Source organism: Hippocampus zosterae, chromosome 3 (genome assembly GCF_025434085.1).
Source record: "Hippocampus zosterae strain Florida chromosome 3, ASM2543408v3, whole genome shotgun sequence".
Classification (NCBI taxonomy): Eukaryota; Metazoa; Chordata; class Actinopteri; order Syngnathiformes; family Syngnathidae; genus Hippocampus; species Hippocampus zosterae.
In genome coordinates this window covers 30924980-30947602 of record NC_067453.1, presented here as the reverse complement: position 1 = coordinate 30947602, position 22623 = coordinate 30924980, and the positions used below count along the sequence as shown (strand labels likewise).

General features: G+C 56.5%; 3 protein-coding genes across 10 annotated transcripts; all 3 read right to left on the bottom strand.

The window, feature by feature from the left end:
* Positions 1-314: 314 nt before the first annotated feature.
* Positions 315-5959, bottom strand: LOC127597251 (nuclear receptor subfamily 2 group C member 1-A-like). 3 transcript variants are annotated; one of them, XM_052060154.1, is made up of 14 exons: positions 5814-5959; positions 4458-4593; positions 4052-4279; positions 3747-3825; positions 3483-3662; positions 3250-3400; positions 2870-2966; positions 2443-2615; positions 2207-2357; positions 1998-2119; positions 1747-1892; positions 1332-1469; positions 1134-1210; positions 315-1012 (listed from the first exon to the last, which is right to left on the bottom strand). In XM_052060154.1, exons 2-14 carry the CDS (start codon positions 4527-4529, stop codon positions 602-604), a joined length of 2025 nt encoding a protein of 674 aa, XP_051916114.1. In that variant the 5' UTR covers positions 4530-4593; positions 5814-5959; the 3' UTR covers positions 315-601. The 3 variants fall into 3 exon arrangements, with proteins under 3 accessions (XP_051916114.1, XP_051916113.1, XP_051916115.1); XM_052060153.1 differs by lacking the exon at positions 5814-5959 and adding an exon at positions 5633-5801; XM_052060155.1 differs by lacking the exon at positions 5814-5959 and adding an exon at positions 5633-5797 and having other exon boundaries at positions 811-1012; positions 1134-1239.
* An 830-nt stretch (positions 5960-6789) lies between these two features.
* LOC127597260 (FYVE, RhoGEF and PH domain-containing protein 6-like) lies at positions 6790-15324 on the bottom strand. The gene is made up of 21 exons (XM_052060168.1): positions 15051-15324; positions 12579-14121; positions 11734-11851; positions 11133-11200; positions 10996-11026; positions 10772-10923; positions 10196-10352; positions 10027-10114; positions 9710-9760; positions 9575-9633; positions 9438-9509; positions 9281-9349; positions 8730-8813; positions 8500-8579; positions 8327-8429; positions 8115-8252; positions 7836-7947; positions 7673-7761; positions 7451-7579; positions 7132-7271; positions 6790-7038 (listed from the first exon to the last, which is right to left on the bottom strand). The coding sequence occupies exons 1-21, from the start codon at positions 15061-15063 to the stop codon at positions 7002-7004; spliced, it is 3333 nt and encodes a 1110-aa protein (XP_051916128.1). The 5' UTR covers positions 15064-15324; the 3' UTR covers positions 6790-7001.
* Positions 15325-15880: 556 nt separating this feature from the next.
* On the bottom strand, positions 15881-22447 carry LOC127597157 (uncharacterized protein C3orf20-like). Of its 6 annotated transcripts, none has more exons than XR_007961603.1 (18): positions 21866-22445; positions 21714-21787; positions 20788-21128; positions 20674-20703; positions 20541-20594; positions 20373-20475; positions 20034-20222; positions 19801-19953; positions 19610-19727; positions 19258-19377; positions 18901-19051; positions 18633-18798; positions 18164-18241; positions 17124-17481; positions 16832-16948; positions 16445-16543; positions 16249-16368; positions 15881-16077 (listed from the first exon to the last, which is right to left on the bottom strand). XR_007961603.1 is itself a non-coding variant. In XM_052059974.1 (18 exons), exons 1-18 carry the CDS (start codon positions 21914-21916, stop codon positions 16038-16040), a joined length of 2406 nt encoding a protein of 801 aa, XP_051915934.1. In that variant the 5' UTR covers positions 21917-22445; the 3' UTR covers positions 15881-16037. The 6 variants fall into 6 exon arrangements, 4 of the variants coding, with proteins under 4 accessions (XP_051915934.1, XP_051915935.1, XP_051915936.1 ...); XM_052059974.1 differs by having other exon boundaries at positions 16445-16587; XR_007961604.1 differs by lacking the exon at positions 16832-16948 and having other exon boundaries at positions 21866-22446.
* Positions 22448-22623: the final 176 nt, after the last annotated feature.

The following is a 22623-nucleotide window of genomic DNA, read 5'->3' as shown; positions in this document are numbered from 1 at the left end:
TGAGGCCAAGACAAAGTTCAACTCTGCCCAATCAAGCTGAATCAGCAATCGGTGTAAGCGCCACATGTGAAAAGCGTGTTCAAGTTGGAAAAATATCAGGGAGGCTTGTTTTTATTTTCATATGACAAGACCACAATAGATTGTTTTGTTCCGTTATTTTTTTTTTTTTTTTGTCCAAAAGACAAGATGTGATCCTCACAGAGTGCTCTCCGCCAAATTCTATTTACACGCAGTGACGGCATTGTTGGTCCGATCCTTTGGATGGGCAAACAAATCCACAACTTCCAAAAAAAAAAACAAATAAATTCACAAGGACGTTTTGGAGTTAATTGCGGAAGGAAAAAAAAAACCAACCCACAGGACAGCATGATTGTACAGTACTCCCAAAACGTTTGGGAGATGGAGATTGGGGCAACTAAAAGACCACCGATGGCTTTCTGTGACTCTTCCAGTGCTGCTTTAGTGGCCACTGAGTTTAGAGCGTCGCGTCGTCAGCGGGTGGCTGAGAAAAGAGCGACTGGAAGAGTCACAGAAAGGCAAAGAAGTGGGAAGGCGTTGGTCCATTTCGGTAGCCAACGCATTTGAGGTTCATCCCGAAATGTCATCCCGAGCCGTCGACGAGTAGCGGCTTAAAAAAACGCGTCTGCCGCAACCGCTTTTTGCAAAAAAGGCCTCGCGGCGACAAAGCAGAAAATGGGAAATTCGGCGCCGTCAAGTGAACACGCGACAAGAGCGCCGCTTCCGGCCTGATCGCCGACTCTCTTATCTTACGCCGCCAGACACTCTGCAGACCGACTCCAAGGGCGGGGGGGGGGGGGAGGACGAGGACGAGGACGAGGCTCAAACCCCAGGAAGCGACTGGCTGTTGTAGTCGGTGGAGTCCATTTTGAGGATGTACGGGATGATGCTGTCGATCTGCACGTTGCCGATGAGGCCGGCGAAGAAGAGCTCCTCGGTGACGGCGGCGCTGATCAGTCGCAGGGCGGGAAGCCGCAGGAGCAGCTTGGACAACCTGCGCGCACAGTAAGTTCTGGACGTCACCGGCGGAAAGCCGTCCGTGCCGATGCCACAAGTGCGCGAAAACAAAACGACGGCAGGGACCCAAAGTCCACGGTCCGGAGAGGGCTACCAACCGGTAGGAATCTTCGGGATACGTGCGCGCCACGTAGTCCTGCAGCTCCACGTAGGCCTTCTGCTGGAACCTCTCGATCTGCAGAGTATTGTCGATCCCGGGGTGATCTGACGCAAATCCAAACAGAGAAAAGAGTGCGTTTGTCACATGCGCTGCCGCGTAGGCCCCGCCCCCCACTCCCCCGGGGTCAGGGACGCACCGGGACTGAAGAGAACGATGGCTTTGAGGAAGGCGTATTCGTAAGCGTCCGGCGACAGCCTGCTCATGCTGTTGCAGAACTCCTGCAGCCTCCAGATGTGCTCCATCACCAGTTTCACGCGCTCTTGGGAAAGCTTCTCTGTCGGCCGGGAGGAGACCAGGCAAAACGCACGTGACGGACGGACGGACTGAAAGCGACGATCGTTCATATCTCGGCATCAGACGTCGGAAGTGAAATGGCGCATTGAGTGATTTGACGGCCGAGCCCTGCGCTCGGAAAGGCCGAAAAGGCCACGAGGTGCGCGCAGCTCTGCATTCGCTTTGGATTGAGAAAAAGGCAAACCTCGTTTCTATGACGACAAAGACAAAGCGCTGCGATGGCGTTCGCGTGGCCCGGCGTTCTCCGGCGCTCCTACCTTCCTGCAAGGCGGTCTGCAGATGGCCGATGATGGCGCTCAAGATGGTGGCCACGTTCATCACGTCGGAGCACTGGGCCAGACCCAAGGCAAAGAGCTCGTTCCAGCAAGCTTTCATCAGGTTGATGTCGTTGTCCTCCTGACCTCTGCAAAAAGCCGGCGGGGGGGGGGGGGGGGGGGGGGGGGGCTGCGGTTGCCGAGGAGCGTCCGTGCGGCGTGCGCGGAGGAGGTTCGGCGGGCCGGTGGCTTACCCCAAGGCTTGGAAGGCGGGGATGGAGCGCGCCCAGTGCATGGACAGGAAGAGGAGGCGCGAGGCCGACTCGCAGATGTAGTTGACGTTGAGGAACTCCGGCACGGGCACGGGCATCATCAGCTGCGGCCAGAAGAAAGAAAAAAAAAAAAGGTGGGCGAGCCATCGGCAGATTGCGGCAGCCGGCGTCGGCCCCCACCCCTCCCTCACCTTGAACGGGATATGGCTTTCCGAGAGCAGCGAGCCCTCCACGTCCGACACCGGGCCCGACTGGTCGCCCGACATCAGCCGCATGGCAGCCTGCAGGTTGGGCGGCGACGAGCCGTCGGCGTGCAGGACTTTGGCCAGCGTGTCGAAGGCTCTGGAGGACACACGGGAGGGGGGGGGGGGGCATTAAGCTTCTGCGGGCGCGACAGGAAAAGTGGCTATCGGGCAGGGGGACTCACCTGCTGATATCGCTTTGCTCATCCTCCTGCGGGTCCGTCATGGAGTCGTCGCCGTTGCTGAGCGTGTCGTCCATCTCGCCACCGCCGCCGGCCTCTCTGGCCTTGTTGAGGTGGGCCAGCGAGGTCACCACGTTGGCCAGCGTGCCCAGGTCGCCGTGGCAGGGGTCGTCGTGCTGACAAGAAACATTTTAAAATGCCAAACGGAAACATTTGCCTGCCGCCATTTGACTCATTTCAAAGTTTGAAATCTTGCATCAAACTTTCTGGATGTGTAACATGGAGCAGACGAAATGTCTTCCGTCTCAACATAAAACCAGAGGAGCCGGTCCGGGTGTCCGTGGCGCTATCCAAAAAAAAAGCCCCCGTGGCTCCTCTCGCGGAGTTTTGTCCCTTTTCCACCGGGAGGGCCAAAAAAGGACTCGGTTACCTTTTCCGGGGACGCCGGGATCAAGATGGCGTTTTCCAGCTTGGGGAAAGATTGTTGGATGTTGAGCAACATGCTGGACTCCAGCAAATGCGCCGACCTGTTTGGACGGACGCGCAAATTCAAACGGGGAGCTCAAGAAAAGGACACGCCGCGCAACCGCTCACCAAACGCTCCCAATCTGATGCGAAATGCAATGCAAAAAAAATGCAATTCGAGGCTCGTCCACTAGATGGCAGCAGAAACCTGTTTTGGGTTACTGGCGTTTGATACAAAGAAGAATTTGCCACGATGAAATGAATGAAAATCAATATGGCGTGAATGAAGTCGTCCGTTTTTAGTTGACGAGGCGCCGGGCCAACGGAAGCGTTCGCCGACGTCACCTGGAGGTCTCCCTGTCGGACACGAAAGTGGGCGTGGCGGCCAGCGGGCTGCACAGGTTCTTGCGGATGTAGATCTTCTCCGTGGAGGCGGCGCAGTTGACAGACTTTTCCCTGGCGGGCACGTCCACGGGCTTCCTCTCGCACTGCACGGCTGCAAGACAAGCGGCGGGCCGCGGTCAGGGCCGCGGGAGACGCCCGCTGCTGCGGCGGCGGCGGCGACGGCGGCGGCGTACAATCCTGTTTCATGCCCACGGCCATGCAGCGCTGCAGTCGACAGTACTGGCAGCGGTTTCGGTGGATCTTGTTGATGGCGCACTCGCCGGAGCCCCTGCACGTGTACACCAGGTTCTTCCTGATGCTGCGCTTGAAGAAGCCTTTGCAGCCCTCGCAACTGACCGCTCCGTAATGGCGCCCTGTTGGCGAGGGGACAGCGGGATCAAAAAATGTTGGGTTTTTTTTTTTAAATGGCCTCGGGGCAAAGTGAAGAGGATTCCAACCGGAGGCCTTGTCCCCGCAGACAACGCAGTACTCCACAATAGGCTTGGCCACGGACTGCTCGCAGCCCTCGGTGACAAACTGGCAAAGGGACAAAGAAAATAGAAAATGATCACCCCGCCGGCTACGCCCGAAAGCCCGTTCAAATCAACAAATGAACACGAAACCACTCGACGGAGCGTTCGATGTCCGAGTCGGCCTCCAAAGAGCCAAGAGCGCTTTGGTTCAAGTGGATTTTGTTTTTTTTACGTAGTCCGCCGCGAAAGGAGACTCATTATGTCTGTCCCACAAGGACTGTTTCTTTCACCTGAATCTGCGGTCCCGACAGATCGGGAGAGGCGAAGAGCAGCTGGTTGAGCCCGGAGCCGTCGGGGCTGGCGAGGAGGACCTTGTTGGGGGAGCCCTCTCGCTTGGCCAGGATCACCTTCCCGCCGGGGGAATACTCGGCGTTGGCCAGGATAAACTGCTGCTTGCCGGGAGACGCCGGCTCCAGGGCCGTCACGATCTGGAACTTCTTCTGCGGATCGCTCACAATCTGGAGGAGATTCACAGATAAAGCTAAAGTCAAGCCTCCGCTTTCTCAAGAGCACTTTCAAGCAGCCGTTCGTGCCCAACGATGACTTTGGAGTTTCCAGTTGCTCCAAAATGCCGCCGCTGGCCTACGGGCTGGAATGTACGCGGTGTTTTCTCTAGCCGCGAAAAAGAAACATTACCTGAATTCGGTGCCCCATGGACATGTTGCCATCTGCTGAAACCAGCTGGATCCTCTGCGTGTGGCCATCCATACTCGCGCTGCACACCTCCGCTGGCCCCCGCGACTCGCCTCAGTGGCCCATCAAGTATGCGCACCTGGGGAGCAAACCTATATGGAATACCAGTGGCGGCTGTGTAGTTTACATACCTGGGCACCCACGTCACTCACCACATCAAAGTCACAGATAACACAGTGTGGAACATGAGGATGGCGACCCCGTTGTCATCCATGCTTGGACATAGTTCCTAAAGTAGCTGAGTCGCGGGTCTGCAAAATGGCCGCTACGTCCTAAAATCTGCTCCGCTGGGGGTCGGCCCGGTTAAAGAATGACCCACTGACCCCTAAGTGTAAGCTCACAGTTGTTTGAGACTAGCAAGAGCTTACTTGCACTTCCACACTTTGAATAATAACTAGAGATGAACTGCAGGTTGATCCAATACAAAAAGTACAAGGAGCGTACGAGTACACGGACTTTACGGAACTTAAGTGTTTATTCATGGACAATGTATCAAATGCCCGTTGCGCATTCGATGCATTACCGGCCGTCACCGACAAATGTTTCTGGCCTGCGTTAGCAATTCCGCCGGGACAATTAATGCCAAATGCTCATTGTTTTATTCGCGATGAAAGTGGCAAGGAACGAACAAGCGTCATTTTCGTTTCCAAGCAAAAATAAATAAAAGGTGCGGGGGGGGGGGGGGTCGAAAGGGAAAAACTCCCGACTGACAGGGCCCCCCTTGGGGGAAAAAATCGATACGGAAGATAAAGGTATTTCTTTTCCTGTCGGTGAAAGGTCAACGTTGAAGGGTTCAAGCATGCTAGCAGGGCCGCGCGAGCGCAGCGGAAACGCAGCGACGGCGACCAAAGTTGTTCGTATTCTAAATACTTTCGACGTCCGTCTACAAAGCCACGGCGTTTGCAGCGCGACCATCTCCACTTTGAAGCTGCACCTTCCGGTCGCGAATAAGGAATCGCGGTTAGCAATACTACACGTTGGAGCTAACGTCTGCCAAATAGCAGCTAGCGCACGAGTCGGCGATTGAACGCGTTACTTATGCTAACGTGGACGTCACCAAAAATGTCAACTAATATGCTGTCGGTTCCAGGGGTTATTGACGTGGACGATATACTTACTCGGCGTGGTGCGAACGCGAGTGCTGGCTAGCTAGCTGTTAGCTGCGTGCTAGTAGGAAGTCAATAGCAGGCAGGCAGCCCTAGCCGGGCTGCTCCCCGGCGCCCTCCCCGCGGATGGTACCGTTCAAACGGCGACGCCAACAGTGGCGCCTCCATACACGCATAAGTCCGATTTCCTTACCTGTGCATGGGACGCTGTAAATTGAATTTATCCTTTACTATCCAAATAAATTATCCTTTTTTTTATGAGAATGGAAGACGGGTCAGAGTTCGTGACCCCAATTGTTTTGGTTTGGTTTTTTTTTTTTGCCTTTTTCGGGTAATGTGCGCATGCGCAAAGGTTAGCTCTGAAGTTGCTAGCTTGAGCAACTTTTTTGGAAAGACACTCAAACGCTACGACGGACGCAATTTTCCTTCGCTTTTACAAGCATTCATTTTCACCAAGTTCCTTTGGAACATAAATGGAAAATAGTTGTAGAATGTAGTTTGCTGTCACTCTTTTCCATGACTGATTTCAATTATTTTAAGATAATCCAAGGGAAAGTGTGTCATTGTTCGAGGTGCAGCAATCAATAAATGGACAACTAATTGGGATTCACAATAATCTATTTTGATATTTGGTTAGCTAGTTTTGAATTTCAGCCTCTCAACAGCAAATAATTCAATTTTTGTATTTGTCCACGAAAGCAGGCTGCCATTGCGTTTCATCAAACAAAACATTTGTTGAAAACACTAATCATATTTTGTTTGTATATTTTTGGTGCGCAACGGTAGGATTTAATTGTTTTGGGTTGTTCACGGTCAATTAACGTCTTGAAATACATCCCGAATGTTTGCTCCCGATGAGCATTTAAGATCGCAAACGTTAGCAGCCTAGCTTAGTCAACTGTTGCTCACTTGGCAGACGAGCGGGCACGTTATTTTGTTGTGTTTTGTATCGCAACAGCATGCAAGTCTTTTTATGCGTTTGTTACAGTTTTGTACTTTCTCGACTCGCCTCTACGGTCAATAAATCGCAAGAACCATCGACGGGTGTGGTCACTGAAGGGGTTGTCTGTCTGTCTGTCTTTACACATTTAAAGTTCTTGACATGTGAATTGAAAAAAGTGTGCTATAGACCAGACGTAAGTATAAAAAACAAAACGAAAGAAAGGGTCTTTTAATCACAAATACTATATCTTTTTTTAAATGCTCCTGTTGTATACCAAAGCAAGAATCGATGCCCAGAAAAGGTCCTGTCAGGAAGTAGGGCAAAAAGCGGTTTCATTCTATCTCAGGAGAACAGATGCGGTGTCCCTCTGGGAGCACTGAGGTAAAAACGGCCAGCCCACCGGTGAAATGTCAACATCACGCAGTCAGTCCACAGCTACTACAGTATTGCAGATTCTCGGAATGTGTTGATCCACCTGAGAAGTGCAAAGTCAGTTCTGGCGGTATTCCTTATTCATTTATTTTGGACGAGAACATCTGGTCAACAAGTTTCACCCGTCGGAGTTTACCTTTGGGCTGTTTGGACGTCATCGGCTTTGAAATTGTAGTAGAGGGTGTTTTTGTGGTAAAGCTTGAACTGCGACTTTTGGGACGAGTCGACTTTTAAAACCAAGCCCAAAAGCGGTTGACTCTCCACGGCGGCCACGTCCTGCGTGATGAAAAACACATTTGTGGACACGGATTTCAACAAGAGAGGCTGGATTGGCGCCGCGATCCGAGATCTGATGCGGATCCCAGGCGGTCTTTTCTGCTTCCGCGTCAGCCAATTGCCGGAGAGCAAAGCGCGAGCGTCATTCCGGCCCGGCACGCCGAGGTGGTGTGGCCTACCTCCATGGCGGCGTAGGTGTACAGAACCTTGTCTTTGATGACGAACCACAAGCGCTTGCCTTGCTTCTTTTTCCCCTTGGACCGCTGCAAATAGCCACTCATGGAGGGGTTGTCGGTGTTGGCCGATACCTGAGAAAGGCCCAAGGTGCGGTTGTAAGAGATCCCCCCCCCCCGACCCCTGCCGTGAGGGGAACGCATCCCGTGCAGAGAGGGCGAGCTCACCTCTTTGAGGGCTGCTGGTATTCGCTTGTGTTTGCGAGCGAAAGCAAAGGAGGCTTTGGGAAGTGCGGCCTCGGAGGGATCTTCTTGGCCTGGCGGACAAAATAAATCCTCGTCAACTATTTGAAAAGCCAAAAGGCGAGGCCGTAGGGCGGCCGAGAGGTACTTTGGTGCTCCTGCTCCCGCAGGACCAGGTAACACTGGTCGCACACTCTTGCCAACTGGTTCTTCAGGTACTCCAGGCTTCGCTTGTTGGAGGAACATGACTGGCACACCACCTAGTGGACAAAAAAAAACGTCATGTTGCGCGGCGGCCTTTGGCGACATTTCAGGCACTTGACACGAAAGCCTCTCGGTTCCGGGAGTGTCACATCCTTGGCACGGCTTCTCGGAAGCCAGTCCTTTTGTTTTGGGGTTTTTGAATTGACAAAATCTGGCGCCTGACCTTGCCGCAGGCCCGACAGTGGTGGCGCCTCCACGTCAGCGTGAATTCGCAGGTGCAGATCATGCACATGGTGGCGCGGGGGTCCGGGATCCAAATGGGAGCTTTGGTGCCCAAAGAGTCGCCGTTGCTCGGTTGGACCTTGAACGTCCCCCCCCCACCCCAAGGAGACGATCAGTTCGAGGCACGGAGCACTTTTGTCCCGCTTGCGTTACCTCGTCGAAGGACTTCCCGGATATGAAAGTGATCTTTTTCTTGGTGTGATCGCCGATGGCCGCGGAGATGGCCCGGAGCCACTCGTCTCTCTCCGACGCCGAACTGCAAAAAAAAACCCAACAAGATTTCAGACGGCGCTGAAGCAGCGAAATGCAAAAAAAAACGCGATTACCTGGCCGAGAGAATGAAGCTGCGCTCCACGCTCTCCACGATGAACTCATTCTGGCAGGCCTCTTGGCTGGGTCGGCTCACCTGTCGCGGTTCGCGTCGCGGTGAGCCGGCTGTCGGCGCCATCGGCAAATTCGAGCGCGCGCCGATTCCCCGACCGTCGGCCGAGCTCCGAGGAAGCCCGGCGAGTGTCCCCCCCCGCCCCCCCGAAACCTGAGAGGAGTTTGCTCTCACCTTCATCCCCGCCAGAGACAACAGGTTGTTGAACTTGTACTGGCCCGACTGAAGCGGCGTGGTGTACAGCAAGCTGTCGTTAAACTGGAGGAGAAAAGCACAAGGCAGAGTGGCTTTGGCGGACCGCCTAAAGTGACGTGACGGGCCGGACGTGGGCCCGGGGCCATCCCTTTGACACCCGTGCCCCCCTGGAATTTTTTTTTCCTCTCCCGGTGCTAAAGGCTAGCGAGCACGCACGAGCAACAGCCGTCAGCCGACGCAGAGGCGCACTTTTGCGTGCTGCCTTTGCCAATATCGCCCCGCCCCCTCATTTCCTTGCGTTCGCCTCGGGACCGGTCCGCGAGCACCTGAACCTAACCTCAAACCAAATGGGGGAGGGCCCGAAGAGGGCCGTCGCAGATTTCCCGCGGCAACAATGGAGTCAAGGTTTTGCGTTTCATGGGCAGTTGGACACGCCGCCTTTCGTTTCAGCGCCTGCTTGTCATCGAGGAGGAAACGCTTGCTTTGGTGTGTCTCAAATGGGTGCAAGGAGGCGGCGGCGGCGGCGGTACCAGGAAGAACATTCTGGGCTGCATGACTTTCCTGGACAGCTTGTTGAGGACGCCCTCCTTCAGGAAGATCTGGCGCAAGAGAAAAGCCAAAGGGTTGGAAGGGCCCGTCGGGGAAAGCCCCCCCGCAACCCCCCAGGCTGATGAAGAAGCGGCTCACCCTGCCGGGCTGGACGATCTCGCGGTGGCCATTCAGGCTGCCCTGCACCTGCATCAGCTTCTGGAAGTTGTCCTGGGGCGGACGCAAAACGGGAGACGTCAGAAGCGCGGGTGTGAAGCGCCCCCCCCACGACTCACCCCTTGCTTCATGATGTCGTTGGCGTGCTCGGCCACCTCCTCCACAATTGCCAGAGCGTCTGAAGGGAGCAAAGAGAGCGGCGTGAGCTTCGCCGCTTTCCGAGCGAGCGGCGAGCGGCGGCCCGGCAGCTTTACCCTGCGTGTCCTTGTAATCCGCCGAGTCTTTGGACAGGTTCCTCAAGTAGTCTGCGAAAACAAAGACTTGAGCCGTAACGCGCGCGCGCGCTCAAGCTCCTCCGTCACCTGCTCACAAAAGGGCCTGCCATGCTTCGCATTTCGTTCACATTGTGCAGCGAGTTTGGCAATTTGGCATTCCGGCCAAAGTTTCGCTCAAGACGTGTCCGAGCGGGATTTTTCATTGCAATCGACTGAGCTTTTTAGCATGTAAAAGGAACCCCCCCCCCCCAAAAAAATGGTGAAGAGCGTCTGCCGAGCGGCTCGGCAAGTCTTACCTCTGAGCAGGAGTCGATACTGAGGAATCCTTTGAACGGGCTTGAGGAGGTAGTGCTTCAGCGCCAAGTTGGCGCAACGCGGACCGGCCTGCGGAAAAACAGCCGTTGGGGAGGGAAACCACAAAAACCACAAAAGAAGAAGAAAAGAAGAGAAGGCGGTCGGCGTGACCTCGAATTGTCGCACCACGGCGGCGAAGGGCGCATTCTTCCTGCTGTGCTCTTCCAGCAGCGCCACATTCTTGTCAAACTCGCGGATGTACGTGGAGTACATCTTCAGGTAGGGGCCCACCTTCAGGAAGATGTCGGCCACCTGCTGATTTTCATCCCTGCGGGGAGCACAAACAACGCACACGTGGACATTTCTCAATCCTTCTTTCTTTTTGCAAGTTGCAGTCCCGCTTCCGGTTTGCAAAAGAAACACGCCGAGCGTGCCCGCGCGACGCGGGCGACCGAGCGCATTCCGGAGCTGCTCGTTAGACGGCGATGGCCACAGAGGCTTTCGTTTGGCTTTCATCCGCCAGCGTCGGCGCCGCGGCGTTACGGCCGACGGCTTTCCAAAGAACGGCCAACATTCTTCCTCGGGCCCGCCGAAGATAACGAGCCACGCCGCTGAGTCACCCGCAAGTATTTGGAGCCGCCGGATGCCAGAACGCTTTTGGCCCGGGAAACCGACGCCGTCGCATTCCAGAGCCTCGGCGCGCAAGTTCCGGCGGGCCGAAGCGAGAAAGCCAGGTGGGCCGGCTACCATTTGTCCAGTCGATTGCTCAGCTCCTGCAGCAGGTCCCGGTTAAGTTCGTAGAGTTGCGGCAGGTAGTAGAGGATCCGCTCCAGCGCGCGCTCCTCGATGACGGCTTTGCCGTTCTCACGCGACGCTTTGGCCACGGCGTCGCGGAAGTCCTGCGGGGAATCGCGCATCAGCCACCTCAAAGCGTCTTCCAGGAGGCCGAAGGCGAAAGGCGGCCGGCTCACCACGTGAAGCAGCTTCAGGACGTCGACGAACCTAAGAAGACACCCAAAAGGGGAAACGTTACGCGTTGCAACGCGGGAGTCCCAATCGCCACAAAGTTGGCCCCCGTCAACTAAATGCGAGAAGAAAGGCGGCTTACGCTTTCTCCGAGGTCATCATTTCAGTGGCGATGTGATGGATCTTGCGCTTGGCGGGGCCGCTCGCCGTCTAACGCCCAAAAGACAAAGAAAAGCTCAAGACACCACGGCAGTTTAGCCCCAAAAATACCGTCCAACTTTTGTCGGCCCAAGGACATAATTTCAGGGGAGGAGGGGCAGAGGACCTCCGAAAGGTCAGGTGGGGGCCAGGATCTAAAATGGGGAGCCCTCTTTATCAGAGTAGTGCTCAAGAGGCCAGCGGCGGCATTTTGGAGCAACTGGAATGGAGGATCGGCCGACTCCAAAGTCAAGCGCGTGGCCGTGGGCGACAAAGGCGCCAAGGACCAGAGAAGGGAGAGGCTCGACTTGAGCCGGACTGGACAACGGAAGAGCCAAGTTCGGGCCCCGAGTCTGCATGCCGGGATGCGCGAAGGCCCCCGGGACCAAACACCGTCACTTTGGCTTTCTTTCCACTGCAATTCCAGAAAGCCGGCGCCATTCGGGTCTCGGTTTCCTCACCGCGGCGTCAATGAGGAAGACTCTTTTCTGCTCGACGGGACGTCGTACGGGTCAACGCATCCGATTTCAGGGGGGGGCACTTGCCTCCGCTTGCTCGGCGTCCCCTTTACTGGAGAGCGAGCTCTCATCTTCCTCGTCGGAAAAAGCCGGGAGCAAGTCGTCATCGGAATTGCCGTCGTCCGCCTCTTCGCTCAGAGAACTTCTGCTCAAAACACAGCCGGCGAAGCAAACGGTCAGTTGTCGGCGGAAACGACCGAGCCCGATGTGAAGGCGATGGCCGGCATGCGTGCGTACGGCGGGTGCCGCGGGGCGTGGGGGGCATTGAATGGACCTGGAGCCAAGAGCCTCCGGATTTCGGTTTCCGAGTTGAACCGCTTGCCTTGACCAGATCCGAGCCGAAGCAACGCAAAGGGGGCTTCACGCACGAGGTCCGACCGAGAGCGTCGGAAACGGGCCATCGATTTGCGGCCGACGCGTCTCGCCATCGACGAGCTCCTGGCGGCTACCCGCACGACGCTTGGGCGGAAGACAACAATCTTCTGAAAAACAATCGCCGATTACGCAAAAACAATCGCCGACTACGGATCGGGTCGGACAACGGACCGCTCCATCCTGTCGACCCCCGCGGTTGGCGCAAAACCAGTCGATTGATGCCAGCTGAAATGCAGCGGGAAAAGGTGCCGATTAAATTTGGGAAGCTGACGAAAGCGATTGACGAAACGAGCGATCGACAAAACGAGCGATCGACGAAACGAACGATCGACGAAACGAGCGATCGACAAAACGAACGATCGACGAAACGAGCGATCGACGAGCAGCGTTGAAAGCTGGCTTCTGACATCGCCGTAGGAACGGAACTACCGTTGTAAAGCGAGGAACCGCCGTCGTCATTTCATCGGACGGGTGAAAAAACCAAAAGGCTCGGGCACCTGTCGTCGTCGCTCTTCTTATCCGGGGACAAATACACCTCGGGTTCCTCGTAAATGCCGTCGTCGTCGTCGAAACTCTGCCAGGTGGCGTCGGAAGCGTCCGAGCCGGCAAAGTAGAAGTTCTCGTAATGGGAGATCTCCTCGTAGTAGCAAATGTTCTCGTAGTTGGCTTCCGACTCTTCTCCGTCGACGCTTTGCTCCGCGCCGAACGGAGGGGAGAAGCGTTGCGGCGGCGCGGCGCGGGGGCGGCGGGGTCCGTCCCGCTCATCTGGCGCCGGCGTCGGCGAGCCTTTCGGGCGCGCGGCGGCCGACAGCTTGAGATCCAGCAACTTCCTGAAAGAGCTCCTCCTCCCCTCGGGACGGAGGAGCTCCATCCCGGAGAAGGAACTGTGTCGTCGCGGCAGCGCGGGCCCGCTTTCATGCCTTCTCGCCGTCTTCCCCGGAGGCGGGGGCCGCTCCGCCACGCCGCTGGAAGGATTAGTCACACCCGCTGCCGATGGCAGAGCTTCTCCGACTTCAGCAGTCGCCGTCTTCTTCGTCCACGCCGTCGCGCTGTCGTTCGCCGGCGGCGTTGTGGCTCCGTGGCGGTCGGAGGGAAAACCGCCATTGTTGGAGGCCTGGCCGTCGCGCCTTCCTCCCGCCGGCTCCTCGTCGACGGAGAGTTCCGTGGGGTCGGCGGGGTCGTCGTAGCCCAGGTCTTCTTCGTCCGCCTCGCTTCGGAGTGCCGGCCGAGCCGGGCCGGACCCCCTTTCGGCCGGGGCGAGATGAGGCTTGGTCCTGGGCGTCGGGGCCGGCCACGCCCTGCTTTGGCCGCCGGCCGAGCCGCCTTTCCCGTTGCTCCCTTCCCGGGCTGGAATTTCCTCCCCCTTTTCCTGGCACGCCAGCGAGGTGTTTTTGTGTCTCCGCGGAACCGGGACGGGCGCCGGTGGGTTTTTTCGCCCGGCCTCATCGGCGTCTTCCTCCGGGCAACGCTCGCTGGCGTTTTCATTTGCCCGATGGCGGCCGGAGCCTCGGAGTACAAGCTGTCCGACTCTCACCGGCGGAGGGGAGGCACTTGCGTTTTGCCGGAGGTTCTCGGCGGAGGACGGCGAAGGGTCTCGGGGAGGTTTGGGGCTCGCCAGGTGGCCATCGGTGGCTACTGCAGGGGCTACGCCTCTCTTCGGATGGCCGCTCGGAAAGCGGCTCTCCTTCGGGTCGACGTGAGCGTCGCGGATGCGGCGGTAGTTTTTCGGGCTGCGCAGACAAATGGGAAGAACGTCATCCCAGGTGGGCTTTTTGTCATCATTCCCGACTCCGTTTTGGGGCTTAAGGAGGCCCACGGGCGACGGGCTTTTGGCCGCGTTCGTCGCTCGGGCCTTCGAAGAGGCGGCTTTGGAGTTGAGCTCGGCGAGGTCGGGTTTGGGCGCCAGCAGCGGTCTCATCTTCCTCGGGGGGCCGGGAGACCGCCGCGACGCGACTTCTTTTCCGGGCGCCGAGGGAGACGCCGCCGTCGGCTGTTGCCGGGCCAGCTTGGGTTTGGGGGCCAGAGGCGGCTTGTCCGTGCCTGCGCAGACACAGATGAACATGAGCCGTCAAAAAGCGATGCCGCGTCGCCATCTTGTCGTCGTGACGGCGGAGGGCAAAGGTGAACTAACTAGCTGGGTCAAAGCCTCAAAGACGACTGGATTCCCGTTGGCAAATGCAAACGAAGGCGTCGCCTTCCTTTGACATTTGCGTAGCGCTTCAGTTTTCGTCCGGCAATTGGTCAAAAGTGCAACCAAAGGAATCGGAGTTTCACAGAAAAAACTAAATCCAACCCGCCCCCCCAAGATATCCGATATGTTGAATCCGTTTCGGGGTGGGTGCCAGATGTTGCCCCGGCGGGTGGGGGTCACCCTTTTGATCACTGATCCCAACCTGGGGTGCAACAAATATCACAGCGGATTTTCCGTCCCACGCCACGCCGAGTCATTCAGACGATGGGGAGGATGATGAGAACGATGAGCGGAAGGTTTGGTTTGGGGGCCAGGGTCACGCAAACTGGGTGGACCGGCACAACACCCGAGAGACCGGCAAAGCCTTCTCTTCCCTTCCTTTAGCACGCAGTGAGCAAATAAACAGTGGTGCGAAATCTGTGCTTTTTAAGGTGATCGTCGTGACGTCATCTTCAAATCATGACAACTATTTTGGTTCTCAATGCTGCCAGGCGTCTACAACCGCTGACGGCCGGCCATTTTTTTGTTGTTTTGTTTTGTTATTTGAACAAATTCTTGAAGCAGGAAACGTCAAGTGGACGGCAAATGAGGCGGCGAACGAACCCCAACTGGCACCTGCCCTCAAGCTTTCAACGCGTTCGGCTCCAACTGGTGCGAAAGAACTGGACCACACACGTCGTACCGATCGAGAACATTGTCGACACGTCACGTTTCGTTCTTGACGGCGCCTCGTTTGTCGCGCCGGCGCCGATCAACGAAGGCTCGATCGACTCCTTACCTGACTTCACCATGGCGTCGGTCCGTCGACTTTTCCGCCCAACTTCATGTCCGGGCGCCAATTTGCCAGCGGTCAACACGAGATGTCCGCCGCGGACATTCGGGCGTCGTCGCGCTCCAGTCGAGAGCGGCGACAAGAACAAACAACTCGGAGCCCGCGGAAAACTTCCAGCGACTGAGCGACTCGAGTCCAACGCCGCCTGCGGCTTTCTGCTTCTTGTAGGGACACCCAAAAAGTGTAGGGGGCGCCAGAATGCTCCAAAACATCCGTGGTCGCAGGGGCCTTGTTTGTTGAATTGACATCAACTAGACACGTTTAATCTTCAGGAATTGGTATTGTAACGCTCAAGCACCGTTTAAAAATAAAAAATACAAATCTCAATCTTAACAGGGTGTTTTTTTCTCATTTAAAATTGAGACAGAAGGTAAAATGTGACATTTTCTGAGAAGCTCAGCATCGGGTTCAAGATCGGAAAAGTGCAAAGCGGGAGTGGCCGATGCATTTCGGACCCGCGAGCCGAACAAAACGATACGCAAAAAGGCATTCCGACGACGTGTGGCATTCCAGTTAAGATGAACGTTGCGCTTATCTGGGAGGGGTGCAAGAGACAGCGCTCACACATCGTTTTCCTCCAACCTCGACGTTTGCAGCGGTTCTCCATCAACGAACGCAAGAAAAATGTCAAAATAAAATAGATCACACACCCGAGATGCTGATTATTTACAGATCAGCAAAATCCTTTCTTTGCTCCTCCTCCGAGCTTTGTTTGTTTGTTCAATGTATGGCCACAGCTGGAAAGAGTGATTTAGCCAGACACTTTGTGCGCATGCTTCAAGTAGGTTCACAGTATTTATACAGGACATATGAGACAAAGATTGCAACAGTGCACATATTAACAAACCTCTGACAATCATTAACATTCATCATCCACATTGCCTTGTGAGAGAGGCGAAGACGGGGCTCACTTGACTGGTCCAGGCTTTCGGATCACCCGGAGACTCTTCTGCCGGAGGCGCGGACGGTGGAGCTGAGGTTTTTCAATTGGAGAAAAACATGGTGATGGGAAATAGGCTGAAGCTTTCTTTATTTGTCATGATTATTTTTTTTCCTCATGAAGTAAATGACAGAGCGGAACAACTAGCGTACGGTCTAAGGCAAGCCGTTGGAAAAAGTCCGTTGCCTCTTCCGCTTGACTCACGTCGTCTCGGCGACGTATTCTTTTTCCGGCGCGATGTCATTGGTGAGCGTCGGCGCCGATTCTTCCACTTTATTTGCGTTGGAGGCTTCCGAGCAGCCCGCGCTGACCTTTGCGCTCTCGCTGCAAGCATCAAGGAAGGACGAGGATGACGTTCATCTCGGACCGTCGAACGTGCCGACTCGGCGGCTCCTCCTACCTGAATTTGTAATCGGGAGGGAGGCTGACACCCAACCTGTAGTCCTCCCTGGTTCTCAAAATCTGCTTGCGAAGGTCCGAGGCGGAGCAGGTGCGCCCACTGGAGACGTAGCCCAAAAACATCAGTCGCCCTCGGATGTACATCTAACACATTGACATTACATTTGAATCGATTGGTTGGGGGGCGGGGGTTCTCTTTCTTTTACGTCTTGTATTCAATTCATTGTTTGAGTTTAAGAACAATACACCGAATAGCAGAAAATGTACAGCAAATACGGCGACGAGGTGAGCTTCACCTCCATCTCGTGTATTTTGCGTTCGGATGCATGTACCGGTACTCGAGAACATTATTTGCGCACGTTGACGTGCGGGCGTGGCCCATACTGACCAGGATCATGCCGGCGGCGACGTTGTGGCGATGCTGCAAGAGGATGTTGTCCACCGGGCAGCCCAAGGCCCCCGTGGACACTTCGTACCTCACCAGACGAAACGAGTCCATCTGGCACTGAATGACAAAAAAAAGCGCCTTTGTCATTTGGAGCAGGCGCAGGCACAAATGTCGGTGTGGTACGGACTGCGCCTTTGTCGTGACGCTAACAATTCGCTTTTACTCAAAGCAACTTTTGACTTTGAGTTACGTCAAGAAAGTGGAATCCGTGACTTTGGGACTTTGGGCTCACCTGGGCGCAGGGCATGGTCCTCTTCCTGTTGCTCCTGCGGTAGAGCTGCTGGAGGGCGTCCGGCTCGGGCGTGGCCCCGGGCTTGACGGGCAGCGTGACCGCCACCACCAGGATCTGCTGGCTGTGCCGCGGCTGGCCCGTGATGAAGGCGTCGTACTCGGCGTCCTGCAGCACGGGCATCAGCGCCGTGCTGCAGCGGCACCTCTTGGGCGACCGGCCTTTCGGCCGCTGGAGCAGGGCCGCCCGCAGCAGCGGCGGGCACACGGTGAGCGGCACCGAGGGCGGCAGGTCCGACCGCGCGGGGAAGTGAGGCAGGCTGCACAGGCGCGAGGCCGAATAGTCCGGGACGACCACCAACCTGCCGGGGGGCCGGCGACTCGGGGTTAGGCTGACAACATGCCCGTCAAACCGGACGCTCCGCTGTTTGAAAGCCGGCAACACGGGCCGTGTTGGCGATCGTTCGCTGCTTGGAACGTCGACTCCATACATCGCCGCGGCTCCAACTTTGAAGCAATTCATGAAAGAGTCCCCAATCGCCTAGTCAGACGTGAATGTGTGTGTGTGTGTGTGTGTTGGGTCATTTCGTTTCGTCCAGATCAAATTGGGGTGAATGTGGATGGAGGAAATACGTGATGCCCGCTCCTTGGTTCATTTAGGTTGAAAGTTTGCCCCCCCCCCCCCCCCCCGCAGATAATAGGTCTTTTACTGGGCTGACAGTTTGAGCCTTCGTCTAAGCCGTCACCGCGTCCTTTTGTGATGTGTCGGTGGGGGTTGGAGCGCAGCTTCGATGGGCTCGGGTTTCCCGGCCCGCTCGTCCGTTTTCAAGACACGTCGCAAAGAAGCGGCGACGGCTCCGACGAAGGCAACAGGCCAAACTGTCAGCTCGCTAAGAGTTTTTCTCTTTTGTCTGGAAAAAACAAAACATCGATGACTTTGAAAGCGAATGGAGCTCAAATGAGTTTGCCAGCCTTTGAGGCGTTGAAGCGCACAAGAAAAGGGCCGAGTGCGGGAAGCGACAGCCAACGCAGCCGCGGTCTTACTCCTGTTTGATGTTGCCGAGGATACGCAGGGGTCCGATCTGTAACATGCTGTGCTCCTTGGTGTTCTTTGCGGGGACCCTGCCAAACATTCACAACGCTTTGCATTAGCAACACAAACGTCATTCAAACATGAAGTCAGTGCACGCGAGTAGCGTATAGCAGCGGCACCCCCGAGGGGTCGTTTGCTTCTGAATTCAAAATGCCTTTTATTTTGAAAAATGACCGGATTCTCACCCTTGACGCGCTTCTCGTCACGTGATGAAATGAAAGCCGGGAGCTAGCTAAACGAGTGGAAAACAAGCGTCTTTGGGATTAGGTTTCGAAAATGCCGCCGCCGTTTTGGTGCAGGTCAAATGTTATTATCTCGCGGTCAGTGAAAATACCGTCTGACGTTATACTGCTTGGCGGGGCCAAAAAGGTCGGCGAGTGCTAGCGAAAAGCGTTGCCTCGCCGCGAACGCGGGCCAGACCTGGTCTTGGCGGGAGCTTCCCGCGGCGTTTTCTTGGCGGGCTGCTCGAGTTTCTCCGGCACTTTTTCTCTGGCCTTGGCCCGCTCCAGCGTCTTCTTGGCCAAAAGCGCCCGCTTCTTGTGCTTGCCCTTGGCGACCTTTGGCTTTTTCTCACCGCGCTTGAGACCTGCACACGAGCAAACGCGCGACGTAATTAGCCGGAGGCGTGGCGAGAGCGCCGCGGCCCGAACGGCGACCCGGTTCCCGTTTACTCGATCTTCACGGGTACCGGTGGCGGTGCGATAATAGTCCAGCCAGGCGTTGAGGATGTCTCGGACTTTCTTGCGAAGTTTGCTCAGCTCGCCCACGGCGTGACATCCTTTCTTCCAACGCGCCGACAAGGTCCCGGCCGACTCCTCCGGGAAGGTCTGGTCGGCCTCCTGGGAAGGATGGCGGAACGCGTCTGAGGGCCAGGTCGTCGTCAAAGGCCCGCTTGGGAAAGATAATTGTTGCCGCGCGGGCAAAAGGCCCGGCTTGATTTACGGCGGCTTTCTTGCTCCCGGCCCCGAGCCCGTTTGGGGACAATCGGGCTGGCGGGCTGGACCGGCTTCACAACACATGAGAATCAAACGTTGGCGAGTCTCACCGCTTCCTTTGCGGAGGACGGGGCGAGCGAGAGCGGGAGCTGGACTTTGTTGTCGTCACACTTGAAGCACAGCAGCGCCGTGGTGCCGCTCAGCAGCCGCAGCGAGATGCCCTTTGCTAGCTGCGCCACACACACAAACAGGTTACAGCGTAGACGCGCAACAACGCTCGTTAGCGCGCGCGAATCCTCGGCAAAACGCAAACGCGGAAAGCCCGAGCTACGGCGCCTAGCGTCTGCCGTCACCGCTGCAAAAACGGCGACCGGCCGAGTCACGCAAAGGCACCGGAGCGGACATTTTGGTGGCGCCGCCATCCGCCGCGCGGTGAGGAAGGCACACGACGGCGAGGTTCACCTTGACGACGATCTTCTCCTGGTCTTGGTCGGTCTTCCAGCACCACTCCTTCTTGAGGTTGCCCTCCCGGTCGCACAAGAATCCACCGTGCTGGTCCCACAAGGCCGTCACCGCCGAGCTGCAAGGGCATCGTTTTAACCGAGCGCCGTCCAGAAAGGCGGCGCCGGCGTGGGCGCGAGCGATGAAGCCACCTGACGGGGTGAGAGGCGGAACCGTGGCCCGACGCCGTGACGGTGGCCAGGATGACGGGCGCCTCGTGGCTGTCGGTGAACACGTTGGTGCAGAAGCCCCCCGACGGCAGACCCGAGTGGCTGTGGCACACGGCCATGTTGCCCGACGGGTAGCTGAGGGCGCGGCGTTAAGGGGCCCCGGCCTTTCTGCTGCCAAAACGAGTCGATACAATACGAGGCGGCGCAAAGGATACTAGATGAAGGAGCTCCCGTTGGCGACCCTGCAATGCAGTTTCTTCAGCGGCGGAGGCCGCCAGGGGGTCACTTCCTCGGCTTCGCTCGGCACGCTCAGCAGACTGTGGGTCTTAATTCCGGACTTGGCGTCCACGTAGTGACGGAGGATGGGAGAACTCGGCACCTGATCCATCACTCGCGGTTTGACGCTGCGGGACGGACAGGCGTCGATGATCAACACTCGTCACTCGTTTGAATTTCGGCTCGAGATCCGAGAGCCGAGAAAACGGGACACCTCAGCCCGGCCGTCTTCCGGCTTCTCGCTAACGCTAAGGAGCGGAGTCAAGCGGGAAACTGACTGTGAACTCGCGCTGGCCTTGAGTCTCTCCACCACCCACTGGCACAAGCTCCTGGCAGGAGGCGTGGCTTCGTCCAAGGCCTGCAGCGGCAAAGCCAACCAATCTGCAAGAAGAGCCGAGTGACGACGTGCGCACCCAAGACCAGCACGGCGGCGGCGGCGCGCCCACCTGGATCTTGACCGCTGCCGGAGATCATGTCTTCCGCGGATGTGGGACTGACAGCTGAGCGGCGGCAAATTCAGACAGACGACACTAAAGCGCAGTTTTGCCGCGGCACGTTCAGTTGACGGAATGAACTTACCGGACACTTCGCCGGCTACCGCTGCAACACCTGAGAGGGAAAAAGAAAAGATGACACGCGGAACGTCAGCGAGTCCTTCCTTTCCATTTCCACAATAAAAGACATTTGAGCGACCTGTTGCGTCTTGGTTTGTTTTTGAGGGTTTCTTCTGAGACTTTTTCCTCCTGGCCGCCTGGCGGCGGGCCGCATCTTTGGCCTCCTTGGGCTGCTTGAGCGCGGCGTCGGCCGAGTAGTTGAGGATGTCGCCCAGCTGCAGGGAGGCGCCGCGGTTGCGGTACAGCAGGCGACCCAATTCGTTCAGCAAGCGAGGGGCGGCCCGCTTCTGGCTGGCCAGCGGGTCCTCGTTCTCGTCTTCCGCGGAGTCATCCTCGCACGTGTCCTCCCTCGCCCAGGTCTCCGGGAGATCGTCGCTTTTCGCTTTTTTCACAAGCTTCAATGGTTTGCCATTTTCAGACCTGTCGGAGCAAACAACCGCCGCATTCGCTCACTGGGCAGAGGGTCTCGACCCACCGACAGAGTGCCTGACCCGTTGAGCGAATGTCACCCGAGATGAAGAAGAAAGAAAAAAAAGTCGGGATTCAAGGTTTGCTCGAAAGTTTAGCTCCTCATTAACTAGTCGCGTATGCGCTTGACTTGAGAGGCCAATAAAGCGATGCGCTGGGACACCCTGGCGAGCGTTCTAGCCACCCCCTTCAAAAAGTGATATGTTATTGAAGCACGGACAACTATCCGTAGCCTCCATTTTGAGGAGTCCGCCATATTTGATGAGGGCGGCGCACCCCAAAAACAACAACAAAAAACTACTGCCCGGGAGCTTCACTCATCTTCATCAAGGGACACAAAGTTAATGACTCTCGATCACGCATTTACACAGCAAGCAAGCCGAGCTCGTGTCTCTCTGGAACAGAACGAAGGCGAAGGCGAAGGCGACTTGGAATCGTCCTCGTCGTGTATGGCGGGCACGGTGGCGGCCCGCCATGGCGGCTGAATGTCGTGGCGAGCCGCAAAGCTAGTTTGCGCTCGCGGCCAAGCAAACCTACCTTTTTTCCTTCTTTTCCTCTTTGGGTTTTGGCACATTCGCTACTTTGCCCTTCTTACTTCGCGGCGGTGCAGGCTGCAACGAGAGGGCACTTTCATTCGGACAAGTCAAGCCGTCGTTGGCTCCTGGCAGCGAGAAAGACGGAGAGCCCACCTGGTCGAAGAAATAAATGGGGTAAGGGGACACGAGCGTCAACGAAGTCATGTGGAGGAGGCGAGAAGCGAGGGGAGCCCTCGAGTCCTTTCGGGCGCCTTCTCTCGCGAGTGGAGCCGAGCCACGTCGGGCGGCGTCACCGAGCGACACAAAGCGCACAATCGTCAGAACACCTTTCGCTTCCGACGTCCGCCCAAAGTCACCCGGAGCGACTCGGATGCAACCCGCGAGCGCAAATGGGACGCGATAGGCGTTCGCGGCGTCCGATACTGCTGAGGAAGCTTCGAGGCGTGCTGCTTGGCCGGCTCTCAAAGTTGGACGAGATCGAGACGTCACTCCTCACCTGTACCCCCCATGCAGTGCCGCTGCGCGTCTACGGAGGGCGCTGCGGCAGAAAATGAAATACTGACGTATCAGACCACCGCTCTGCCCGGCAACAGTTAGGTGTGACGTAAGATGGAAACTAATTACTCGTAATTATATTGAGGACCACCTTATCCCCCCCCCCCCCCCCCGCGAACCTTGTGAGGAATAAAGCGGAACAGAAAATGGATGCATGGACCACCTTATTCGTTTGGGTCCTACTCAAGGCCCGCGAGGGCAGAGCCACTGCCCCTTCCGCATCATTTCGTGGCCTGCGAAAACATTACATATATATATTGATTATTATTATTATTACTTGACTCTTGACTTCTCTTCAAAAGTGGATATCTTTCAGGAAAAAAAATGCAGTGATTTCCAAAGGAGTGATCCATCCA